This window comes from Marmota marmota, unplaced genomic scaffold (assembly GCF_001458135.2).
Source record: "Marmota marmota marmota unplaced genomic scaffold, marMar, whole genome shotgun sequence".
In the NCBI taxonomy this organism is placed as follows: Eukaryota; Metazoa; Chordata; class Mammalia; order Rodentia; family Sciuridae; genus Marmota; species Marmota marmota.
In genome coordinates, this window is record NW_026000171.1 from 221359 (window position 1) to 243781 (window position 22423).

The 22423-nt window shown below is 35.8% G+C and overlaps 1 protein-coding gene across 1 annotated transcript in view; it reads left to right on the top strand.

Annotated features, from left to right (window-relative positions):
* The first annotated feature begins 4740 nt into the window (after positions 1-4740).
* LOC107154913 (scavenger receptor cysteine-rich type 1 protein M130-like) overlaps positions 4741-22423 on the top strand; it is a 22067-nt gene continuing 4384 nt past the window's right edge. The window contains exons 1-14 of the mRNA XM_015500636.2: positions 4741-4875; positions 5910-5996; positions 7295-7615; positions 10167-10487; positions 11969-12289; positions 12751-13071; positions 16118-16432; positions 16530-16844; positions 17218-17310; positions 17390-17704; positions 19233-19553; positions 20359-20670; positions 20994-21023; positions 21232-21339. Coding sequence (XP_015356122.1) covers positions 4845-4875; positions 5910-5996; positions 7295-7615; positions 10167-10487; positions 11969-12289; positions 12751-13071; positions 16118-16432; positions 16530-16844; positions 17218-17310; positions 17390-17704; positions 19233-19553; positions 20359-20670; positions 20994-21023; positions 21232-21339 — 3211 coding nt within the window. The 5' untranslated portion in view covers positions 4741-4844. The remainder of the gene's footprint in view (positions 4876-5909; positions 5997-7294; positions 7616-10166; positions 10488-11968; positions 12290-12750; positions 13072-16117; positions 16433-16529; positions 16845-17217; positions 17311-17389; positions 17705-19232; positions 19554-20358; positions 20671-20993; positions 21024-21231; positions 21340-22423) is intronic.

The following is a 22423-nucleotide window of genomic DNA, read 5'->3' on the forward strand; positions in this document are numbered from 1 at the left end:
TCCCATTCCAAGAAGGAGAAACAAGATAAAATAAATGAGTGATGGATCTTGAACAAATCTAAATCTCAATAATTATTTTTCCTTGATCTTCTGCCTTCCATCCCTATAGGAATTATAGTCCTGCCTCTGGGATCATTGAGATGAAGGACACATTGGGATGAAGGCATATGTATTTGGACTACAACAGAAGGTATATTATTTGTAGTGTAATATACTCATTAGAATATAGTGTTTGACCAAGAGGAAAGAGTGGTTGTGGTGGTCATGGATGGAGGCACAAGATAAAGACTGTGATAAAAAGAAGATGAGATATTAGGAAAAGACAGCAGGTAATTCCTGAACTTTCCCCAAAATGTCAAGTCATTGACTTATATGAGGTAGATGCCTACCAAGGACACAATAACATGCATTATTTCTACTAACCTCTATAAGATTTCCCTTTAGGCATGGGAACATAGAATATATGCTTTAATAGAGACCAAGAAGTGAACTCAATCATGGGCTTATCAGACAGTGAGTTCTAAAACATAATACAGTCTCTATTATTAAAGGAATAAAAGCAAAAGTTCTGTATAAATTGTATCTTAGGAGGGATAATGGGTGGGGTTTTTGTATCTAGATGACATCATCTCCAATGAGAAGGCTTAGGTTGGGGTGACATTGTCAGAGGTGATGTTCTTTCCAAGTAATGAGATTTGAGGCCAAAGTAATCTGAGATGGGGGGACTGGAATATCCTTTTCAAGTGGGTACTTCTTGAGTCATTATGGACCTTCAAATTGTAAACCAATCCAGTAGTAATAAACCAACAGTCAACAGAAGGTAATACTTTTGTACTTCAAAGTGTTTTTGTTTTTGTTGAAAATTTAGGTTCAAATGGGATCCAGATCAGATGAAGAACTGTCTGGACTATAGGACCATCTGTGGTTAATCAGTTCCATAAGAGTATGCATCTTCAAACTGGCTTCCAACACATGGGATACAGGTAGGATTGAAAATTTTTAAAAATAGGTTAAGGCCTAGGGCAAGATAGAGCTCTTAGGGGGTTTATTTGTTATACTAGAATTTGAAAAAGATTTATTTAAAAAGAAATATCTTCTGATTAAACCAGTTATCTGGGACCTATCAGTGACACAGAAATTCTAACGAGTGCATCTTCCCAGCCTCTTATATTCTAAGAACTTAAATATGTGACTTGGGTTATTTCCAGTATTCTAAGTAATCTGTGAAGGAAAATGAGATATATCCTAGCAAGGTTTTTTTTTTTTTTATTTTGGCCTTTTATTTGTGGAGATGTGTGATTGTGATTTATATTTTGTATATAAATGACATAAGATATTCCTAGAAGCTTTTACACCAACAGGGATAACATTTAGGCAACTTTTAAGCAATACCTCAAAGTAAACAATGACCTAAAGATGGAATATTGATCAAGGAAGCCAGTGCTAAGATATTGGTCGGAAGTTTGTCCAAGTTTGTTGTTTCTTGGATTTTGTCTTTTATTAGGGATATTTGGACTAAGGAATGCAAACAACAACATGCCACTGATGTAAATCATAAGTAAAATTTGTAAATGAGAAGTATGTTGTCATAAGAACATTCATAGTTGTGTGAAACTAATGTCCTTAGAAGGAGAATTTTATTAATGTAATGTCACAACTGTGCTCCTGAAGAAATATCTTTTCCTTAAAGGTGTGTGTGATGAAAAGCTGTTGAGGTACCCCATGGGTCACCTGGAGAAGATGAATTGTGTCCCTTTAGAAATCTCAGGCAAACTGTGACTAAGAGCATTGAAAAAGAACTGAACAGAATGGGTTAGCCAGTATATAAGACAAAAATTATTGTGGTTTTAGTGAGTAGAATCAGGAAGCTTCATAACACTGGATATTGAATATGAAATCTTAATGCATGGGGCCACAGCATTAAGTTCATGGTACATCACTAAAGCCTACTTAATTTTCCCCAGAGTTAGGAACAGCAAAACTGGGCTGTCAGAAAAGCAGCAGGGATAATCCCCTTTCATATAACAAATTTTAATCCTTGCAGGGACAGTTTTAACTTACATTGGGTCATATTAATTATTTCAAATGGAGGCTCATGGGGTTTCATTGTTTAAACCAGTTTATAAGCGTTAAAAACTTCTGTGTGAGAAGAGATGGGAGGGGAGGGAAGGGGAATCGAGGAAAGGAAGAACAGCAGAATAAAATAGACATTATTATTGCTGTATGTATATACGTGACTGCATGACCAATGTGATTCTGCAACCTGTATACTCAGAAAAATGAGAAATTATACCCCATCTGATTCAAATGTATGATATGTCAAGATCATTGTACTTGTACTGTCATGTGTAACTAATTAAAACAAACAAAAAAAAAACCTCTCTGTGGGCTGGGGTTGTGGCTCAGCAGTAGGGTGCTCACCTAGCATGTGTGAGGCCCTGGGTTCAATCCTCAGCACCACGTAAAACTAAATAAATGAAATAAAGGTATTGTATCCAACTACAACTAAAAAATAAATATTTTTAAAAAACTGCTTTGAATAGGGAGCGGTGATGCACATCTATAATCCCAACAACTGGGGAGGCTGAGACAGGAGGATTATGAGTCCAAAACCTGTCTCTGCAATGGCAAGGTGCTAAGCAACTAGTGAAACTGTCTCTAAATAAGATACAAAAAAAAAAAAAAAAGGCTGGGAATGTGGCTTAGTGGCTGAGTGTCCCTGAGTTCAATCCCTGATACCCCCTTACCCTCTATGCCCCTCTCAAAAAACCCTGCTTTGATAATAATTCATTATGTAATTATTTATTACACTAGAGCATCTATGACATATTTGGAATATTTAAAGATAAAGGGTACTATGACTATTGGAAATTTAGGAAAGGTCATAGTCAAAGTGAGGCATACCTATTTAGTTATTCTTTTCAGGCTACAAGAGACTCAATATTTAAGTTTGGTGGAATGCCCATGTGTAGCTATAATTCATGTTCCAGTATCGGTTAAATCCACAAAGTTTTTTAATTTACATTTTAGCAAATGTTAGACCAGTGGTACAGAATCACAAAAGCCAACCAGTGGTCTTTCAAATCTTTTGTATATAAAATCTTTACTATATAAACTTAATGTATATTTTTTTTAATTTCCAATAGGAACAAATTATGAAACTGTTTTAATTATCATATATAAGTATATATATATATATATATATATCAGACATGCACCCAATTTCTTTAATAAATTTACACTAATATTGTATATGTATACTTAATTTATTTAATTATCTTCTATTTTCTCCCCATGTTTCTAGGGGAGACGTTTATGTTTTGTGTTAATTAACAAATAAAAATTGTGTATGCTTATGGTATGCAACATGGTAATAAACATATACATTATAGAATGTCTAAATCAAGAAAACAAATACACTACCTCCAATACTCATTCTTCTTTTGTGGTAAGAAAATTTAAAATCTACTTTTCAAGTATATAATACATTGTGATTAACTTGAATCACCATTTTGTACAGATCTTTGTACATTGATCTACTTGGAAATTTGTAAACTTTGTGGATACAAATTAAAAACTTGGTTTTTATTTCATTTTTGCATCTAATTGAGCTTTTTAAGATGATTATTTTTAATTCTTTTCAAGCAATTAAGAGTTCTCCATATATTGAGGCCAGTGGCTGGATTTTTATTAGTTTCTTTGGTGGTATTACATTTGCCTGATTCTTCATTATGTATGTGACCTTAAATTGGTGTCCTTCCATTTGAAGGAATAACACCTCTTCGTGTTTACAGATGCTCTAAGCAGAATAAGACCTTCTCCTGTTAGGTTCCCGAGCTGATGGTATTTTTTCTTGGATTGATGTCCAGTGCATTGCAGCCGACTCATGTTGCTGCTCCTGATTCTACTGTCAGGTCTGTGTGTAAGGGCTCTTTATCATGGGGTTTTGGTAGGTGTGGATCCTTGTCTAGTCCTTCAGTGAACTGAACTTTCTCCAAGACCTTAGTTTGAAGGGCTGACACTGGATTACATTTTGCTTTCAGGGTTTGTAGATGGCAGTCCTGATATCAGGTGCATGGACAAGTACCCCTTCATTAGGTTCCTGAGAAGTATCCTGTTGGATCACTGGGTGGGTCCCTGGGATGCCAGTTCTATAACAGTGGATAGCTGTGATTGACTGAAACTTAGTCACAGGAATGCTTCAAAGTCTACTACAAAGACCTTTTTCAGAGCCATGTCTAAGTTATTTAGTGCTAAAAACTACATTTTGTTCATTCCATTTCACCATTTGTGGAATCAGTAATAATCATGTCTATTGATCGGCTTCATCCATTAGAAAAGAAATACAAAGGCTGCCTATGCACAATTTACACAAAATTATTCATTAGACACATTTGATTATAGAAATAATATGAAAAGTTGGCATAATTATAAAATATTAATTGTTTATGCTGTGCTTGTTTTTCTCCACATGGTTTAACTATATAACAATTTTTGAAATTTTGTGCCTCTGTTAATTCAAAAAATGTTCAAACTTAAAAAGACTCAACAAAAGTATGCGAATCACTGTTTGTCCCTACTTTTTTTTTAAATCTGTGGGAAGTGTGTCTCAATTTCCTTTGGTTGTTTCATGTCCTATACTGAAGAAAACAAGAATATGATACGAAACCTCAGCTCTTTCAATGACTTCCCTTTTTGGCTCGACTCCACCTCCATTCTGTAGCCTTTCTATTTATGTGAGTTAGGTGATTTTTTAAAATTCTTATCAGTCTGCTTCTTGAGGGTAACATTTCTATGGGACAATAAAAGAAGACTTAGGAATAACTGAAATAATAAAATTCGCAATGGTGATTTTTGAAGACTCTGGATCTGCTGGTAAAAGTGTCTTATTTATTCTGCATTTATCATTTAATGAAGTTGAGAATTATTTTGACAGTCAATGTATATAGTTATCATCAGGAGAGTACGAAATAAAAGAGGGAATTTATATTCTATAGCAGTATGTTTGATCTGAGATTCAAAAGCGATGATGTGATAAAGGGACAAGAGTTGGTGAACTTCTCAGGAAATGAACCTGTATTCAATCTGAGAAGATACTTGTTAGAAAAGGTAAAATATGTAGGCATGAATATTGATTTCTTAGAGGAAATATGAATATGTAGGTTAGAATATATAGGCATGAATATTGATTTCTTAGAGGAAATTTAGAACAACAACTTTGTGGAAATCTACTTCATGATTTGCATGGACATGTTAAAATCATTTAGCATTTTTATTTCAAGCTAGTGCTGGGTTAGAATAAAAATAGAAATGAGGTTGATAACAATGCTAAACAGAATTTTATATGCTATATTAGAGATGATAAGATCCAATATTTGGGTTTTTCAGATAAAAATACTGATTTTTTTCATCAATGTGTTTATTGTTTAGCTACTATTTGGAAGCTACTGTTCCAGGTATTGTTGAAACTACGGTGGACATGGTAGATATAATCCATTCCCTCATGGAACTTACCATCTAACAGTGTAGATCAGGTAGACATGGAAATGGGGGTATCAGTGATTAAATATTGAAGAGGTAAAGGAATTATCTCAGTAAACCTGTCCACTTTCAGGGAAAATTATCCACTTCTATATTTCATTGGTTCCTTTTTCAATTTACAAAGATTTTAAACCTGCCTTTTTATTTTCTCCACTCAACTTTCTGCTAATTTCTTACCCTAAGGCATGAGTAGGAATATTTTCAAAGCTATCTCACTGAGACCATATGATCCTGAGAATGAAGTTTTCCTGTCTGTCTTCCATTTTCTTTCTTGTTTTGGCCTTCTTTGTTAATCCCAAACCTTTGAACCATCTGTCTTCTCCAATGTCTCTTGTGAAAACTGTACTTTCTCCCTATTTCTTTCACAGATTTTAGAAGATGGCTTGTCCATTTGGGTTCCTTCACAATTGCTGTGGTCTCACTTCTCAGTGCCCTTTTCATCCCTACCTCTGTCGGTGAGTACTTTGTCAAAAAAAAATTTGGGGGGCGTAATGGAGAATTTAACTGAGTGGCACTTTACCACTGAGCTACATACTTGGCCCTTTGTATTTTGTTTTATTTTTATTTTGAGACAGGGCCTCACCAAATTGCTGAGACTGGCTTTGAACTTGAGATCCTATTGCCTCTGCCTTCAGAGTCACTGGGATTACAGGAATACTTTATCAAATTTATTAATAGACTTATTCCTCTCAGGCAAGAATTATTTTTAAAAATATTTTAGATGCCAAGTGGTGTCTAAAAACTCTGCTCAAAATTTTTAAGGGTTAGATATGAAAAGCATACAAAAACCTGACCATGTCACACCAAAATATTGGCATGGTTCTCCCTCACAAAAAAAAAAAAAAAAAAAAACTTGGTGGGGGAAGTCCATGTTACTTAAAGATTGGAAAGTCATATTACTTAAAGGCTGGGTAATAGGAAAAAAGAGGAGAATAAGCCTCAGAATTATTGGAATAAAAGAGAATTTTAGAAACACTATAACAAATTCAAATGCAAAATTGTATCTAAAAATGTATTGAAAGTAGCCAGTAAGGTGAGATCACTGTATTCCTGAACTAAGCTAAAATAATGCCAAAGAGATCGCTAAAATAATTTGGGGAGAAGGTATGAAATGGAGTTTATTTTTATGATAGAAGATAATAGTAAAATATCTCCTTGCCAATTTCCATCTAAGTAGATCAGTTTTAGTCAAATTTCAAATATTGTTGTAAAAAAATCCATGCTATTTTACATATATGTGTGGAACAGTTATTTAATGCCTTACAATTGGTCTTTTCATCCCCATACATCTACTAATAGCCTTCTTGCTCCTGATTTCAGGATTTGGAAGCAAAAAATATATATTTTGCTTCATATATATATATATATTTGGATTTGGAATCAATATATATATATATATATATATTCATTCCTCATCCCTATAAAATTCTGTAGCATCTCATTTAACTATTAAACTTTCCATGGAGATACATAAATTGCCACTTCTAAGAATACTCAATCATAAAACAAAAATATGATATAGAATTGTATTCCTTAGCTTTCCTGTTTTTATGTCATCGATTCCTTTGAAGCCTGTGACAGTGATAGTTAAATTGACATACCCATGAAATAGCATTCCTCTATTGTACCATGGATTGGTTCAAGATGGTTTCTCAACTCTGACTTTGAAAGATAAACACATAATCTAATGAAGATAATTCTCTCCTGGCTCTTTGTGACCTTGAGTGATTGTCATCTTAACTCATTGTTGCAGAAGGAACAGAAAAAGAGCTGAGACTAATGGCTGGTGAAAACAACTGCAGTGGGAGAGTGGAAGTGAAAATCCAGGAGGAGTGGGGAACAGTGTGCAACCATGGCTGGAGCATAAATGAGGTCTCTGTGATTTGTAGTCAACTGGGATGTCCAACTACCATCAAAGCCACTGGCTGGGTTAATTCCACTGCTGGTTCTGGGCGCATTTGGATGGATCATGTTTCCTGTAGAGGGAATGAGTCAGCTCTTTGGGATTGCAAACATGATGGATGGGGAAAGCATAACTGTACTCACCAACAAGATGCTGGGGTTACCTGCTCAGGTAAGACTCACGTAAATCAAAGAAAACCACAGGGACGTGTTCCTGACTCAGATCAGATTCTTGGGCTTCCCAATTTTCCTTACTAATTTTTAATGAGATATCAAATTTTTGGTGGGGAAAAAATTGTAGATGGCTTAAAAATATGATATGATTTTTTGTAAACAGTCAAGTCCATGCATTAACTTACCAAATTCATTACTAGAAGTTCAGAAAATACATGAAAAAAACCCATAATAAGAAAGAAAGAAAAAATTAGAAGGGACTTTGTACACTATGATCAATGAGAAAGTAAATGGCTTTAATTTTACATTCAATAGCCCTACTGTAACCTCCTGTTCCTCCATAAATGTACCATTATATCTCAGTTTATTTATTATTTCCTTTCTAAGTTATAAGCTGCTTTAATGCATTGACCAATAAAACATTACATTTTTGTACAAAAACAGTTAATTACCTTAGTGAATCAATAAATATTTCTGGCACTAATATTAATCCTTCCTTCCTGGAGGAAGAATGCTTTGAGAGTACAATTGCTTTTCCAATATGAAACCAACTCATTTCATTTACATTTTAGTTTTAATTTACAAAACATTTTCATAAGTTTTATCTCAGTTGACTTCACAATAATCCAGAAAATTATGTTTCATGCCTTTCTGCTAATGAATCTCATGTTTCTGTCCCAATTCTGATTCTTGGCTCCCACTCCTAGCTTATTTCCTTGACTTCTATGCAGTTCTCACACTTCCCAGTATTCCTTTTAGAGACCATCTCTCCTATAGGACTGACTATAGAAAGGACTGACCTCTACTCAGGCATTGGAGTGTCATGGGAGTAACACTGGCCAGTAACTCGAAAAATGCTGGATTACATCCTACTACTATGCATAATTATAATGCACAAAAAAAGAAGAAGATGGAAGTTGGATTAAGTTCTAGCAGGCATTCCTAATGCTATGGTTTCATGGAAGTTTTTAAATCTCTCCAAACTTCAGTTTAAGTTACTGATACAATGTCTGGATGTAATAGGTGCTGACAATGTTATTTCTTTGTGGCTTCCTGCTTTTCATTACCTTGATCACTCAGTTGTTTCTTTCCTCCTTCCCCTTTCTCTTCCCAATTTAATTTTTCTTAGCTATTTAGCTAAGACATTAGTGTAGAACTTTTAGCTGTTGTTTTCTGTTTTCGAGTAATGAAGGGTGGAGTTAGTCAAATTTAAGGATGGAGTTAATCAAACTTACTTTTTGAAGTTTATACACCTTAAGCTACAACTGGAGCCTAACAATAGAAAAGAATTTATAGCCATTCAGGGACTCCAGTTTCCTGGGGCTGTAGCATCTGAATTTCTGAGATTCTCAATCCTAATTATTGCTTGATCTTCAGAGTCTCTACATCTTGGAAAATGTTATTCTCACAGGCCCTGAGGTCATATAACACAATAATCAAGAAGATAGACTCTGGTGCTAGATTGCTTTTTTTTTCCCCCCTCCATATTTTGACTACCCTTTTCTAGGTGTTTGACTCTGTCAATTATTCAATCTCTGATAGCTTATCTGTAAAGTGGGGTTAATGAAAGTAGTGAATATTTAAAGTTGTAAGGACTAAAGAAGTTGATATGTGCTATATAATTAGAACAGAATATGCATATTTTGATAATGAGCCCTTATTACTACTAATTATTATCATTAATTGCCTATAATAAAAATAAACCTTGTTAATTAGAGGTCTTTAGAGTTTTGAGCTTTCAAAATTGAATTCCTTTTTCAAGAAAGAGTGTCTGGGCATTTTATTCAACCAACAGTTTTTGTTTATCCAAAATTTCAACCAATATCTCTGATGTCTAGGTATTTTAGTCCTTATAGAAAACCTAAGGGATAGTGTACAGAAAGAAAGTTCCTCATGAAAAAGCTGTTTGTTGCTAAAAATGGTATCATATGCTTTGGAGGGAGGTTCATTAAACACAGGAAGTTGGAAATAAATGAATTACTTTAATTGAGTTTCCCTCAATTTTTTAACAATTTGCTGTTCCATAGCATGCTTTTCAAGCTGTCATGCTTACTTTTGCATTTTCATCTTTGCTCCTTTTTATTTTTTAATTTCAAATTCAACCACAAATATTTATGCTTTGATCTGTTAATAGTAAAGAAAGGTTAAAATGATTTTAAATGTTCAACAAATTGCTAGTTTGTCATTTTTACTACTTTATTGTATGGGTCAATTTTATCTTGTTTGTTTTTTAAAATAAAAATTGAGTTAACCTTATCTATTTCAATATGAAAGAATGTTTACTTATCTCCAGAAAATGAAAGGAAACTAAATAAAACAGAAAATTTGAAAACCTTAGAAAGCATTTTTCTTGCTAAGTAGATGTAAATGAAAGTCCCAATTGTTAACTGGATTTTAACAGGTTAAAATTCTCCTACATGTGAAGCTGGGCAGCATCCAAATCAGACACCCTGATGAGAACAGCATCAAATTCCAAGTGTCTGTAGAAACCTTATTTTCTAAAATAATATGAATGGGTATCACGTCTGAACTCTTGTTTATTGGTCTAGATGGATCCAATTTGGAAATGAGACTCATGAATGGGGGCAACCAGTGTTCAGGAAGAATAGAGGTCAAGTTCCAAGGACAGTGGGGAACAGTGTGTGATGATGGCTTCAACCTTGAACACGCTTCTGTGGTTTGTAAACAACTGGAATGTGGAAGTGCTGTCAGTTTCTCTGGTTCAGCTCATTTTGGAGGAGGTTCTGGACCAATCTGGTTTGATGATCTTGTATGCAATGGAACTGAGTCAGCTCTCTGGAACTGCAGACACCAAGGATGGGGGAAGCATAACTGTGATCATGCTGAGGATGTTGGAGTGATTTGCTTAGGTAAGGGTTGCTCTGGGCTTATCTGGCCTCCAAGAGAGGTCACAAAAAGGGAATAGCAGTCCTAAAAGCCTTGCCCTTAAGAACATAGTGAAGTGGGCTTCCTTTGTCACTTTATTATTGCCTTGCTTCGGGTTCCTGTTCTGATATTTGTGCTTTTTACCCTAACTAAAGTAAATAAAACGGTTGCAGAAATTTTATTTCAGGTCATAAAGAAGGAAAAGAGTGTTTAGAAAAATCAAGAAAGAACAAACCAAAGGTGAGAGGAAAGAAAGAATGAATAAAAAAAAGAAAGGAAGAAAGGAGGAAGGAGGGAGGAGAAAAAGAAAGAGGGAAGGATGGAGAAAGAGAGAGGGAGAGGGAATGTGTAGGGGGCTTAACATGGAAATTTTTTCTCTGGATGGTTTTTAAGAGCAACCAGCTTCCTTATCCTCTGTCATCTCCTCTTTAGCCACATCATCTCTCCTTCCCAAGTCATTGATTCAAATTCACAGAATCGAATGCCAAAGAACACTTAGGAAAACATAATTAGAGTAAAAATATCCCTGTCTCCACCAGTTCATTTCCCACCCCATCCCACCCCGTGCAGAGGAAGAGAATTCAATCCAAACTAATTTTAAAATAAGAGAATACCAGCTCAGAAAAGTAGGAAATCCAGAGGCTATTTTTTCATGCATGGTTGGATTCAGGTGCTCAGACAATATTATCTAGTATAGCCAGAACCCCAAAGAATGGCATTCCTACAGGGAAAAATGGATTTTGTTAAGTGTAGAAAATGAAAGGAATTTGGAAAAGAAAAACACAGTATGGGCTTTCTGGTCTCCTTTCCTCCATCAAAATTTCTCTAGGTATTCAATCTTTTCAAAGTTTTTTGCACATTCTGAGGAATCTTATAAGTAGGATTTTGAAAAACAGTTCATTTTATCACAGGATACTCTTTGGAATCAAGGTATGTTCTTTAATGAATATTGATTTTAAACAGTGAAAGGAATAATGGTGAAGCATCTTTCCTCTCTTTTCTGCCTTTGAATGAAAGAAATTCTCACAAAGGGACCACTACACAATATAAACCAGGTATACCAGATGGGTAATGCAGTTAACAACAAAAGGGAATGCTGAGTAGTGAGCAAACTGGAAAATGCAGTTAAAACCTAAATAAATGCAAATGTATTTCAAGAAGATAAAGTAAATAATTCTGACAAAACCTGGTGGTCAAACAATCTGGTGTCCACATAAATTCCAAGCTCTATATCTACTGTTCGGAATGCTTCTTGAACTATGTGCTCTCTAGACCGAACAGTCTTGTCTTCTAGCTGAACCCACTCTTCTGGCCATCTTTAAGAATTTTCAGGGGTAGCATATCATGATTGTCCCTGTCTTCATTGGTATCTCTTCATCTTTCCTTAAAGAATCCAGTAGAGCTGTTCATAGTCATCCTTATTCTTGTTTCCTTACCCCTGACTTCTTGTGTGTCCCTGTTATAGATGGAGCAGATCTAAGCCTGAGACTGGTAGATGGAGTCACTAAATGTTCAGGAAGATTGGAAGTGAAATTTCAAGGAGAATGGGGGACAGTGTGTGATGACAGCTGGGATAATAATGATGCTGCTGTAGTGTGTAAGCAACTGGGATGTCCAACTGCCATCACTGCCACTGGTCGAGTTAATGCCAGTGAGGGATCTGGAAATATTTGGCTTGACAGTGTTTCCTGCCTTGGACATGAATCTGCTCTCTGGCAGTGTAGACATCACGAATGGGGAAAGCATTATTGCACTCATAATGAAGATGCTGGTGTGACATGTTCTGGTAAGTTGAAAAAAGACAAAAAACAATAAGAAAAGCAGAGAGGGAAGGAACTATATTCTTTAGGTGTAGGAATAGGTATGAAATATGGGCAGTGAGAATACTTTAATAAATTCCTTGTTGGAAATTTCTTTATAATTGTGAAGAATCTTTTGTCACATTCATATAGAGTGCTGACTCTATTATCTGTAAGATCAGTAGAGGCCACACCACAAATTCTAAATTGACCTGGAGCTCACATAAAATTTTGTAGAACTCTACTTTGCCATTGACAATTTAATAATCCTTGAAACTACAATACATTTTCTAATCAAATTCATGGTCTATACTTATTGTTTCTTAAAATGTCAAGATGTAAGCTCTGTTTTCTAGTGTCTCAGTATCTGGGAAGAAGGAAGATTAAGCATTCTTTGGGGGATAACCTCCACAGGTGTATATAGCCTACATTTATATTTCTTTTGCAGATGGATCAGATCTGGAGCTGAGACTTATAGGTGGAGGTAGCCGCTGTGCTGGGACAGTGGAGGTGGAAATTCAGAAACTGTTAGGGAAGGTGTGTGGTAGAGTTTGGACACTGAATGAAGCTAATGTGGTTTGTAGACAGCTGGGATGTGGATCTGCACTTCAAACATCTTTTCAAATGTATTCCAAAATTAAACCAACAAACACATGGCTGTTTATAAGTAGCTGTAGTGGAAATGAAACTTCTCTTTGGGACTGCAAGAATTGGCAATGGGGTGGACTTCTCTGTGACCACTATGAAGAAGCCCAAATTACCTGCTCAGGTAAGATATTTCCGTTAAGAAATTTAATTCCAAGACTGCATTTGCCCGGTAATATCCTTTAAACTGAGAAGAAATAATGGTCACTATGACTCGATCTCTCTTGAAACTATAATATATCCATATTTTCTATTCTGAGAGTCTCAGATAAATTTCCAATTCATTTAGCATTTGGAGAGAGGTATTTCTTTTTTGCTCATTATACTTTTGAATAATTTGTTAAAGATGAAGGAAATTAGAAGTCTCAAGATAGAACTTAAATATGTCTTTCATGGAAATGTGACCAAGTGCTTTAAAAAACAACTACTTTGGATAAACTGACATGACTTAACATTAGGATCTCTCTATTTTAATGTGAAATAATTTTTTTCTTTGTGAAGATTTTGCAGCTCATTTTTTAAAGTACAAAAATGAGCTACTTGTGAGTAGCCTTGGTTTGTGGATAATCTTTAGCACTCTAAGTTAATCGTATTTATACAAGTAAGCTTCTTCAACAACTCTAAGGTGATATATTGATATAAATGTTACTTATTTATGAGAAGATATTGGAGAAAACAGTGTGAGAAACTGTTCGGAATGCTTCTTGAACTATGTGCTCTCTAGACTGAACAGTCCCTGTCTTCATTGGTGTCTCTTCACTTTCCTTAAAGAATACAGTAGAGCTGTTCATAGTCATCCTTATTCTTGTTTCCTTACCCCAGTGAGAGAAAAACCAGTGAACATGTGCGACTCAGTCACAGGATGTAAACTCTTATGACTTGCATGTTTACTAACCAACCATTTGCCCTAGAACATCTCAACCTGGCTAAGTTCTTCAGGACATTCCTCTGATGCTACAAGTTGTGCTTACTTCTGGTTAGGTAGACATTATCCTCTAATAAAAAAGTCAATCTTTTAAGACAAAAATTTGAATTGTTTTATTACTTATTTTTTTAAAATCTTAACTAGGTAATACTTTCACATGGTTTAAGTACAAAATATGAAAGTATAAACTCTTCCCCTACCACTGGCCCCAGATATCCCATTCTTTTTCTCACAAATTGAGTGGTTCAGGTCTTTACATATTATTTCAGAAACATTTTATCTGAATGCAAGAAAATCCAAGCAAATCTATATAAAGATATTATCCTCTTTTATTATGTTGACATATCATAGTAAAATTACATCCTCATAGTAAAATATCTTAATCATAATTTTATATCAGTACTTAAAGAGCTTCCTAAAATTACTTCTGTATCTATGACATTTCTCCTCTCATTATTTATTATGTGTACATTCATTTTTGCTTTTGATATTTTACTTGATAAGATCACACACTAGTTTAGCTTTTGTTTCTAAAAATAATTAACATTTGGGTGTTTAAGGATTAATAGTACTTTAATTTTTTTTCAATTTATTAAATTTTTTCTATTAATTCATTTCTAACTTACTAAAGTTTTTTTCATTTTTTATCCTTCTTGAGTTGGATGCTCTATTAATTTTAAATCTTTATTAATATCAATATTTTAGGTCCTTGATCCAGTTTGAGTTTTATGCATGTTGAGAGATAGGAACTTAGTTTCATTTTGTTACATATGGATTTCCAGTTTTCCCAGCATCATTTGTTAAAGAGGCTATATTTTGTCCAATATATGGTTTGGTGCCTTTGTCTAATAACTGTCTTTATATGAGGTTTTTTCTATGTCCTCTATTCTATACCATTGGTCTACAAGTCCATTTTGGTGCCAATATTATATCGTTTTTGTTACTTTATCTCTGTTGTAACATAAGGCAGCCCACCCAGGCTATGAATGAATATGATTTTGCAGTTTTGTGAAACAAAGAATGGAAATAGAGTCTCTGGCTCACTTTCCGGGTGGAAGAATTTCTCTTCTGACTGGGACTCAAATATTTAGGACAAAAGAAACAAGAGGATATTTATAGAAAGAACTTCTTTTGAAGTGGCATAACAAAATTCATTATAGCAGAGAAAATTTTTGGTTTTGGTTTATTTTTTGGCTTCTTTTAACTGGTTGTGTTTTATTTTGTTTGAAATAGCTCCAGATAAGTGAGCCAGAGATTGCAAGAAATCTGACTTGATTGAATCTAAGATGCTGCCTTTACTTAAAGATTTAGGCTGTCCAGATGTGGAACAGGCCCATACGCATACTAGTTAGTGATATCTTAGGAGGTCCATGCTCAAATAATGCTCCAAGTTAAGGAATTTCCAACTCAAAAGTCATTGATGAATAATGGTAATATTTACTCCCATTATTACTTTCATTCAATTTCAGGTTGCTCTAATTTTACATGGGCATTATTAATTGAGTTAAAGTGCAGTAGACTTGTCAGATAATAATACTTTCAATTTTAAACACAAATTATAAGTTTCAGACATCCAAATATATATACACTAGATATATTTATTAATATATAATTAAAAAGAAAATTATTATGAAAACATTTATTGGCAGTTAAGATATGTCTAGTGAGCAGATGAGAAAATTGAAGACAGAACCATGACTCAAAGAATATATGGAGTGTTTTGATAAGGCACTATCAGAAAGGAAGGGGGAGAACACAGGAGAAAGGAAGGTCACACACACATGCGTAACAGATGTTAAAGAGAAGTCTGATGATGTTCACTTTGAAAACAGAGGTATAGTGAGAAAACTTACATAGAGGTATCAAAAAGGTTGAGGCAGAGCCTGGATTTTGGTGAGTGGAGAAATGAGTACAGGATTAAGAGACAGAGACAGTGAACACAGTTTGTAGGTTCTAATGCTATAAATGATGCAAATAAAATGCTAGTTGGAAAGAGTAATTGCTTCTGGGGATGACTGACTTTGAAAAGCAATGTTCTAGACTTTTCTTAGGATAGGCCCAATGAGGAACAGGGATTTCTAAGAATTTGCTATTCCCAACTCTAGGCAGAAACTAGGAAGAAGAAATGTAGGAAATCTCTGAGCACTTTGGCCTACCATTCCCATTCTTTATTCCCTTCCTCATCCCATCATAAGAAAAATCTGGAAATCATGTTGTCTCTCACTGAAATGTTATTGTTTTTCAGCCCACAGGGAACCCAGACTGGTTGGAGGAGATGTTCCCTGTTCTGGTCGTGTTGAAGTGAAACATGGTGACACATGGGGCTCTGTCTGTGATTCTGACTTCTCGCTGGAAGCTGCCAGTGTGCTGTGCAGAGAATTAGAGTGTGGCACAGTCGTCTCTATCGTAGGTGGAGCTCATTTTGGAGAAGGAACACGACAGATCTGGGCTGAAGAATTCCAGTGTGGTGGGCACGAGTCCCATCTATCACTCTGCCCAGTAGTACCCCGCCCAGATGAGACCTGTAGCCACAGTAGAGATGTTGGTGTAGTCTGCTCAAGTGAGACTCGGAGAATATCTTCAATTTCTTTCCATAATGCAAAGGGGGTGGAGTTAAGTGCTCCAGCCATCTTTTCTGAAGCCCTGTGTCCTTCCAGGATATGTAGAAACACGCTTGGTGAATGGCAAGTCTTCATGTGAGGGAAGAGTGGAGCTCAAGGTGCTTGGAGTCTGGGGATCCCTCTGTAACGCTCACTGGGACATTGAAGATGCACATGTCCTATGCCAGCAACTTAAATGTGGAGTTGCCCTTTCCACTCCAGGAGGAGCTCCTTTTGGGAAAGGAAATGGTCAGGTCTGGAGACACATGTTTCACTGCACTGGGACTGAACAGCACATGGGAGATTGCCCTGTAACTGCTCTGGGTACATTGCTATGTTCTGCAGGGCAAGTAGCCTCAGCAATCTGCTCAGGTAAGAGAATGAAGGGTGACCAATGATTAATCTCTCCCACAGTGGTGGCCCTTTGGACCAGGTGTCTCTATAGAGATGAAGAAGAAGGAAATGGTCCTTGTTGAGAGTCCTGAGATGTGTGTCAGATTATTAAACTCATTTGTTGTTTTACAGGGCAAGTGAACTTAATTTTTGTGAACCTTGTAATATAGTGATTACTTGTGCCAACCCTTTCTCAAAATACCTGATTCACTCCCAACCTGGTGGGCCCATCTATCTTTTTTTCTCTCTAAAGCTGTTTGTACTTGACTCATCTGTGTGACACTCCATTTGACCTCCATTCTTTATCCCAACTTTGTGTATCTTATATGACTGAGTAGCTTGGTGTTCACAGGAAACCAGTCCCAGACCTTGAGCCCATGCAATTCATCATCTTCAGATCCAATGAGCTCTATCATTCCAGAAGAAAGTTCTGCTGCCTGCATAGGTAAGAATCTGTAACCAATCTGTGAGAATGATCTAAATTCTCAAGGATGCACTGTTAGTATTTCTCTTTCTTTTTCCAGGGAGTGGTCAACTTCGTCTGGTAAATGGAGGGGGTCGCTGTGCTGGGAGAATAGAGATCTATCATGAGGGTTCCTGGGGCACCATTTGTGATGACAGCTGGGACCTGAGTGATGCCCATGTGGTGTGCAGACAGCTGGACTGTGGAGTGGCCATTAATGCTACTGGGTCTGCTCATTTTGGTGAAGGAACAGGGCCTATCTTGCTGGATGAGGTAAACTGCAATGGAAAAGAATCCCATATTTGGCAGTGCCGTTCACATGGCTGGGGGCGGCACAATTGCAGGCATAAGGAAGATGCAGGAGTCATCTGCTCAGGTAAATTCTGCGAATAACCCCTGGTCACAATTACATTTTAAAAAAGACTGAGATGGAGCAAGGGATAGTGAAGGAAATTAATCTGAAAGATTTCCCTGAAAAGCATATTTGAAAGAAATTATTGCCAGAGTTAAGATTCTAGAAGTATGAGTTTGAGAAGTTATAGAGTTATGTCATGTGCAAGGTAGTCTAATATTATAAAGAGAAGAAATGTGGATGTGTAACCGATATGATTCTGCAATCTGTATTTGGGGTAAAATGGGAGTTCATAACCCACTTGAATCTAATGTATGAAATATGATATGTCAAGAGTTTTGTAATGTTTTGAACAACCAATAAAAAAATTCAAATACAGGCTTGTATATCATGAAAATGTTAATAGTAATGTTCTTTTATAAACATATAGAATGGATATTGAATAGGGATTCAATGGCATCACTTGGTAACTATAATATTAATAAAGAAGATTAATAGGAACAAAAAATATATTCCATGATCATTCTACAGATAAAAAGATAATCACCATTCCCAAGTAATTGTTAAAAGCAGATAAATGAGGTTTATTTGTCATGGGACCAAAACTTACCATAAGAGACTACTGCTCTTGCTTTGTATATGCAGTGAATTTTAGAAGCTGCTGTGACATAGAAAAATATCTTCAGTTACAATGTGTTGGTGATAAACAGTACTGTGACTCAGTAACTTAGGACAGTGAAAAATTCTGTATACCAGGAGTGATTCCTATTTAATATCATAAATCTGGTAGAGTACATGTTCAACAAAACTGTAAAGTGGCAAAAAGGAAATAATTCATTCTAAGATAATGTACACAAAATACTGGTTTTTGTACCTCACTAAATTTTTACCAAAGATACTTGCCAAAAAAAGCAACCCAGAAACAGATGATAAATAATTGAGGTGATGGACATGCTAAATGTGTGGATTTGATCATAAACATAATATAAACTTTTTAAAAATAGTTTTTTAGTTGTAGATAGACACAATATCTTTATTTTATTTTTTTTATGTGGTGCTGAGGATCAAACCCAGTGCTTCAGGCATGCGAGACCAGTACTCAACCACTGAGATACAATGCCAGCCCCACAATATAAACCCGTTTTGAAACATCACACTGTACCTGAAAATATGTAAAATTTTTATTTCGGCAGTTAAAAACAGCCAAGAGCAGAATAATATTCTTGGGGGTAAAATTATACTAACTTTGGAAGAAAACTCAAATTATGTAAATAAAGAAAAGTTCTAAGGTTTTGATTGAATTTGACAGCATTCTAGAGAGATTCCTGAATACAAACCCCAAGACTAGAAAGTCAAAAATTATATACAGAATAAGTACCATATTTTACTAGGCTCTACTAAGTCATCCATAAGTTCCTAAAGAACTATAGTAATTAACAAATTATACCTATTTAAAAAACTATTTTAAACTATTGTCACATCAGAGTAAAAGGGGCGGGGGGTTCCTAATTGTTCAGAGAAGATGTAAAACTAATTCTCTATTTAATCCCAGAGTTCATGTCTCTGAGACTAAACAGTGAAACCAGTGGAGAGACCTGTGCAGGACGTCTGGAAGTTTTTTACAATGGAACCTGGGGTAGTGTTGGCAGGAGTAACATGTCTGCAACGACTGTGGGAGTAGTATGCAGACAGCTGGGCTGTGCAGAGAAGGGAAACATCAACCCCGCATCTTTAGACAAGACATCATCCAGACTCATATGGGTGGACCACGTTCAGTGCCCAAAAGGACCTGACACACTATGGCAGTGTCCATCATCTCCATGGAAGCAGAGACTGGGCAGCCCCTCAGAGGAGGCTTGGATCACATGTGACAGTGAGTGTCCATTGGTCAATATGAAATTTCCATTATGCAGCTCTACTGTCACATCGGAGAAAGCAACTAGCCTTTATTTTCCTACTCCCACACTAGCTTAACTTGTTAGATCTCATTAAGCAGGAATGGGTAACCTCATATTAATACCTATCCTCTTGGCATGGTAAAATTTATTTTATTTAATTTGGGATATATGTATATGTGCGTGTGTGTGTGTGTTCAGGATCAGTGATCATTAATACAAATATCACATTCTTCATATTCTGCTTAAAACTTTTATTCAAATAATTTTTCAAAATGAATGAGGAGCAGAGAATATGTAATTCAGTACTTGATTATTAGTTTACTTTGACGTTCCCATTTATATTTCAAATATTACCTTGCTACATTGAATTAAGGGAAAAAAGAGTCCAGAAAGATCTATCCTAAAGTGTTTTCCTATTCTATATCTTCCTAAATTGTGAGAAGATTCCTGATATCTGGCAATTTTCCAGACTCTTTTCTGTTTGAAAAAAAACATAACATTCTACATTCATAGTATTAACTTTATTCATTCAACATTCCCTGAGTCACACTATGATTTTTATGTATGGGATGAAATATACCCAGTTTGCAGAAAGGACATATACTTTCATAAAATATATATTTGGTAAAAAATATATAAATTCTTAAGATGCACATTAAATAAATTATTTTTAAATAGGTTTTAAAAACAATTTCACATCTCTTCTTTTCTTCTGTAACCTTTCAGAAGCTTTTATCTCCCAGAAATAATCAAGACATCTTTTTTTATCTACATTTTCAGACAAGATAAGACTTCAGGAAGGTCACACCAGTTGTTCTGGTCGAGTGGAAGTCTGGCATGGAGGTTCCTGGGGGACAGTGTGTGATGATTCCTGGGATCTTAATGATGCTCAAGTGGTGTGTCAACAGTTAGGCTGTGGCAAAGCCGAGATGGCACTAAAGGAAGCAGCGTTTGGTCAGGGGACTGGGCCCATATGGCTCAACCAAGTGAAGTGTAGAGGGAATGAAACTTCCTTATGGGACTGTCCTGCCAGACCATGGGGGCACACTGACTGTGGGCACAAGGAAGATGCTGCTGTACAGTGCCAACCAGGTGAGTGTCAAGAGCCTGGATAAGTGGGACTCTGTCAACAAAGGGGATGTGCAGTGGGATGTGTTCTCTAAAGAGCAGAGGTAACAAGGATCCTGTGGAGGAAAAGTCATTAGGTTTTCTTCTGAAGGAATGGTGAAAACATTTGTTCTGGCCTTCACTGAAGACAAGTATACAACCCATATGTTCCTGACAGAGGGAAGAAAGACTAGGGAACTCTATTCTTAGGTGGGAAAGAGTAGTTTACTAGATTTAGACAAAGACATAGATATATTTTCTCTAAACATTACTTCCAGAATTAAGTCTCTTTATCTTCTCTCCCACAGGAACATCTTTAAGATCAGCAAATGCCACAGGTATGGCTTGGGGTTTTTGAGCATGGGACTGATTAACAGCATTACTTAGAAGCCTTCTTGTTCAGAAACTTTGGGTGAGGAGGAGTTCTGAGGACATGGGATTGACTTAAGAGATCCTGACCCTTTGGTACCTGACCAAAGACAGTTGGTTGCCTGAACTTAGATCTTTCGGCTAATATATTGACTCTCGTTATTTACTTTTGCTTAGGTCACTCATCCCTTATTGCATTGCTGATCCTCGGGGTCATTTTATTGGCCAGTCTCATCACATTCCTCGTGTTTACTCTGAGGAGAAGACAGATCCGGCTGCTTACAGGTCTGAACCAAATTATGGTCTCTCTAAAGTGTCTACATGATAAAGGGGTTCTTGGGATATAAATAAATAAGGACAACAAAAAATTAGACCCAAATGTCACACGTACAGAAAGCAGGAGCCTAGAAGAGTTTGAACAGTTTCTCAGATTAGAGGGAATACAATTTCACAGGAGAAAAGGGGCTTTGTTTGCATTGGATTTTATGGAATTGTAAGGAGAATGAGTCTGTCATTATGGTTCATGATATCCTTATTACAAAATTGTACTGTTCTGCCAAGCAATGAAGATGCAGACATGGACAATAAACTGTTTTTGTCTTTGGGAGCTTCAAGTTTAGTAGAAGAGATATGTATGTAAACCAATTGTCATGTAGCATTGTAAATTAATATAAATAAGGAACCTTAGTGGCACAGAAAAGAGAGTAATTTACTGAAAGGGGAAAGAAGTATGTCAAGAGCTTTGTAATGTTTTGAACAACTAATAATAATAATAATAATAAAATATTTTCTTTAACATAAAAAAAGAAAGAAATACAGAGGTCTTTTAGGAAGCTTTTGAGACAAATTTTGAAGATAGGAGTTCAAAGAACTGAATGAGGAACATTATAGGAAAAGAAAAGGATATGTAGAAGTGTAGAGAAGTGTAAAGGTTGGCATATTTTCTGTTTGGGAGTAAAAATTGAGAAAAAGAAGCAAAACTGCTGGTGAGGGTTAAGAAGATAGAAGGAACAAATTATGAAGTTTTTTACTCCACTGGAAAATGATTCATAATCATTAAAGTAACATGAAGGGAAGTAAAATTATCAAGTTGTCTTCTAGAAAGATCTTTTGGCAACAGGATATATATGAAGGATTGAAGGAGGATCACACTATGGACAAGAATAGCATTTTGAAATAGTTGAGATAAAATTAAAAGGACTTTGAGTAAGTCCCATTTGTTGATTCTAGTTATTAACTTTTGTGCTATGGGTGTGCTATTGAGGAATTTGGAGCCCGACCCCACAGTATGTAGATCGTAGCCAACTTTTTCTTCTATCAGACGGCGTGTCTCTGATTTGATATCAAGCTCCTTGATCCATTTTGAATT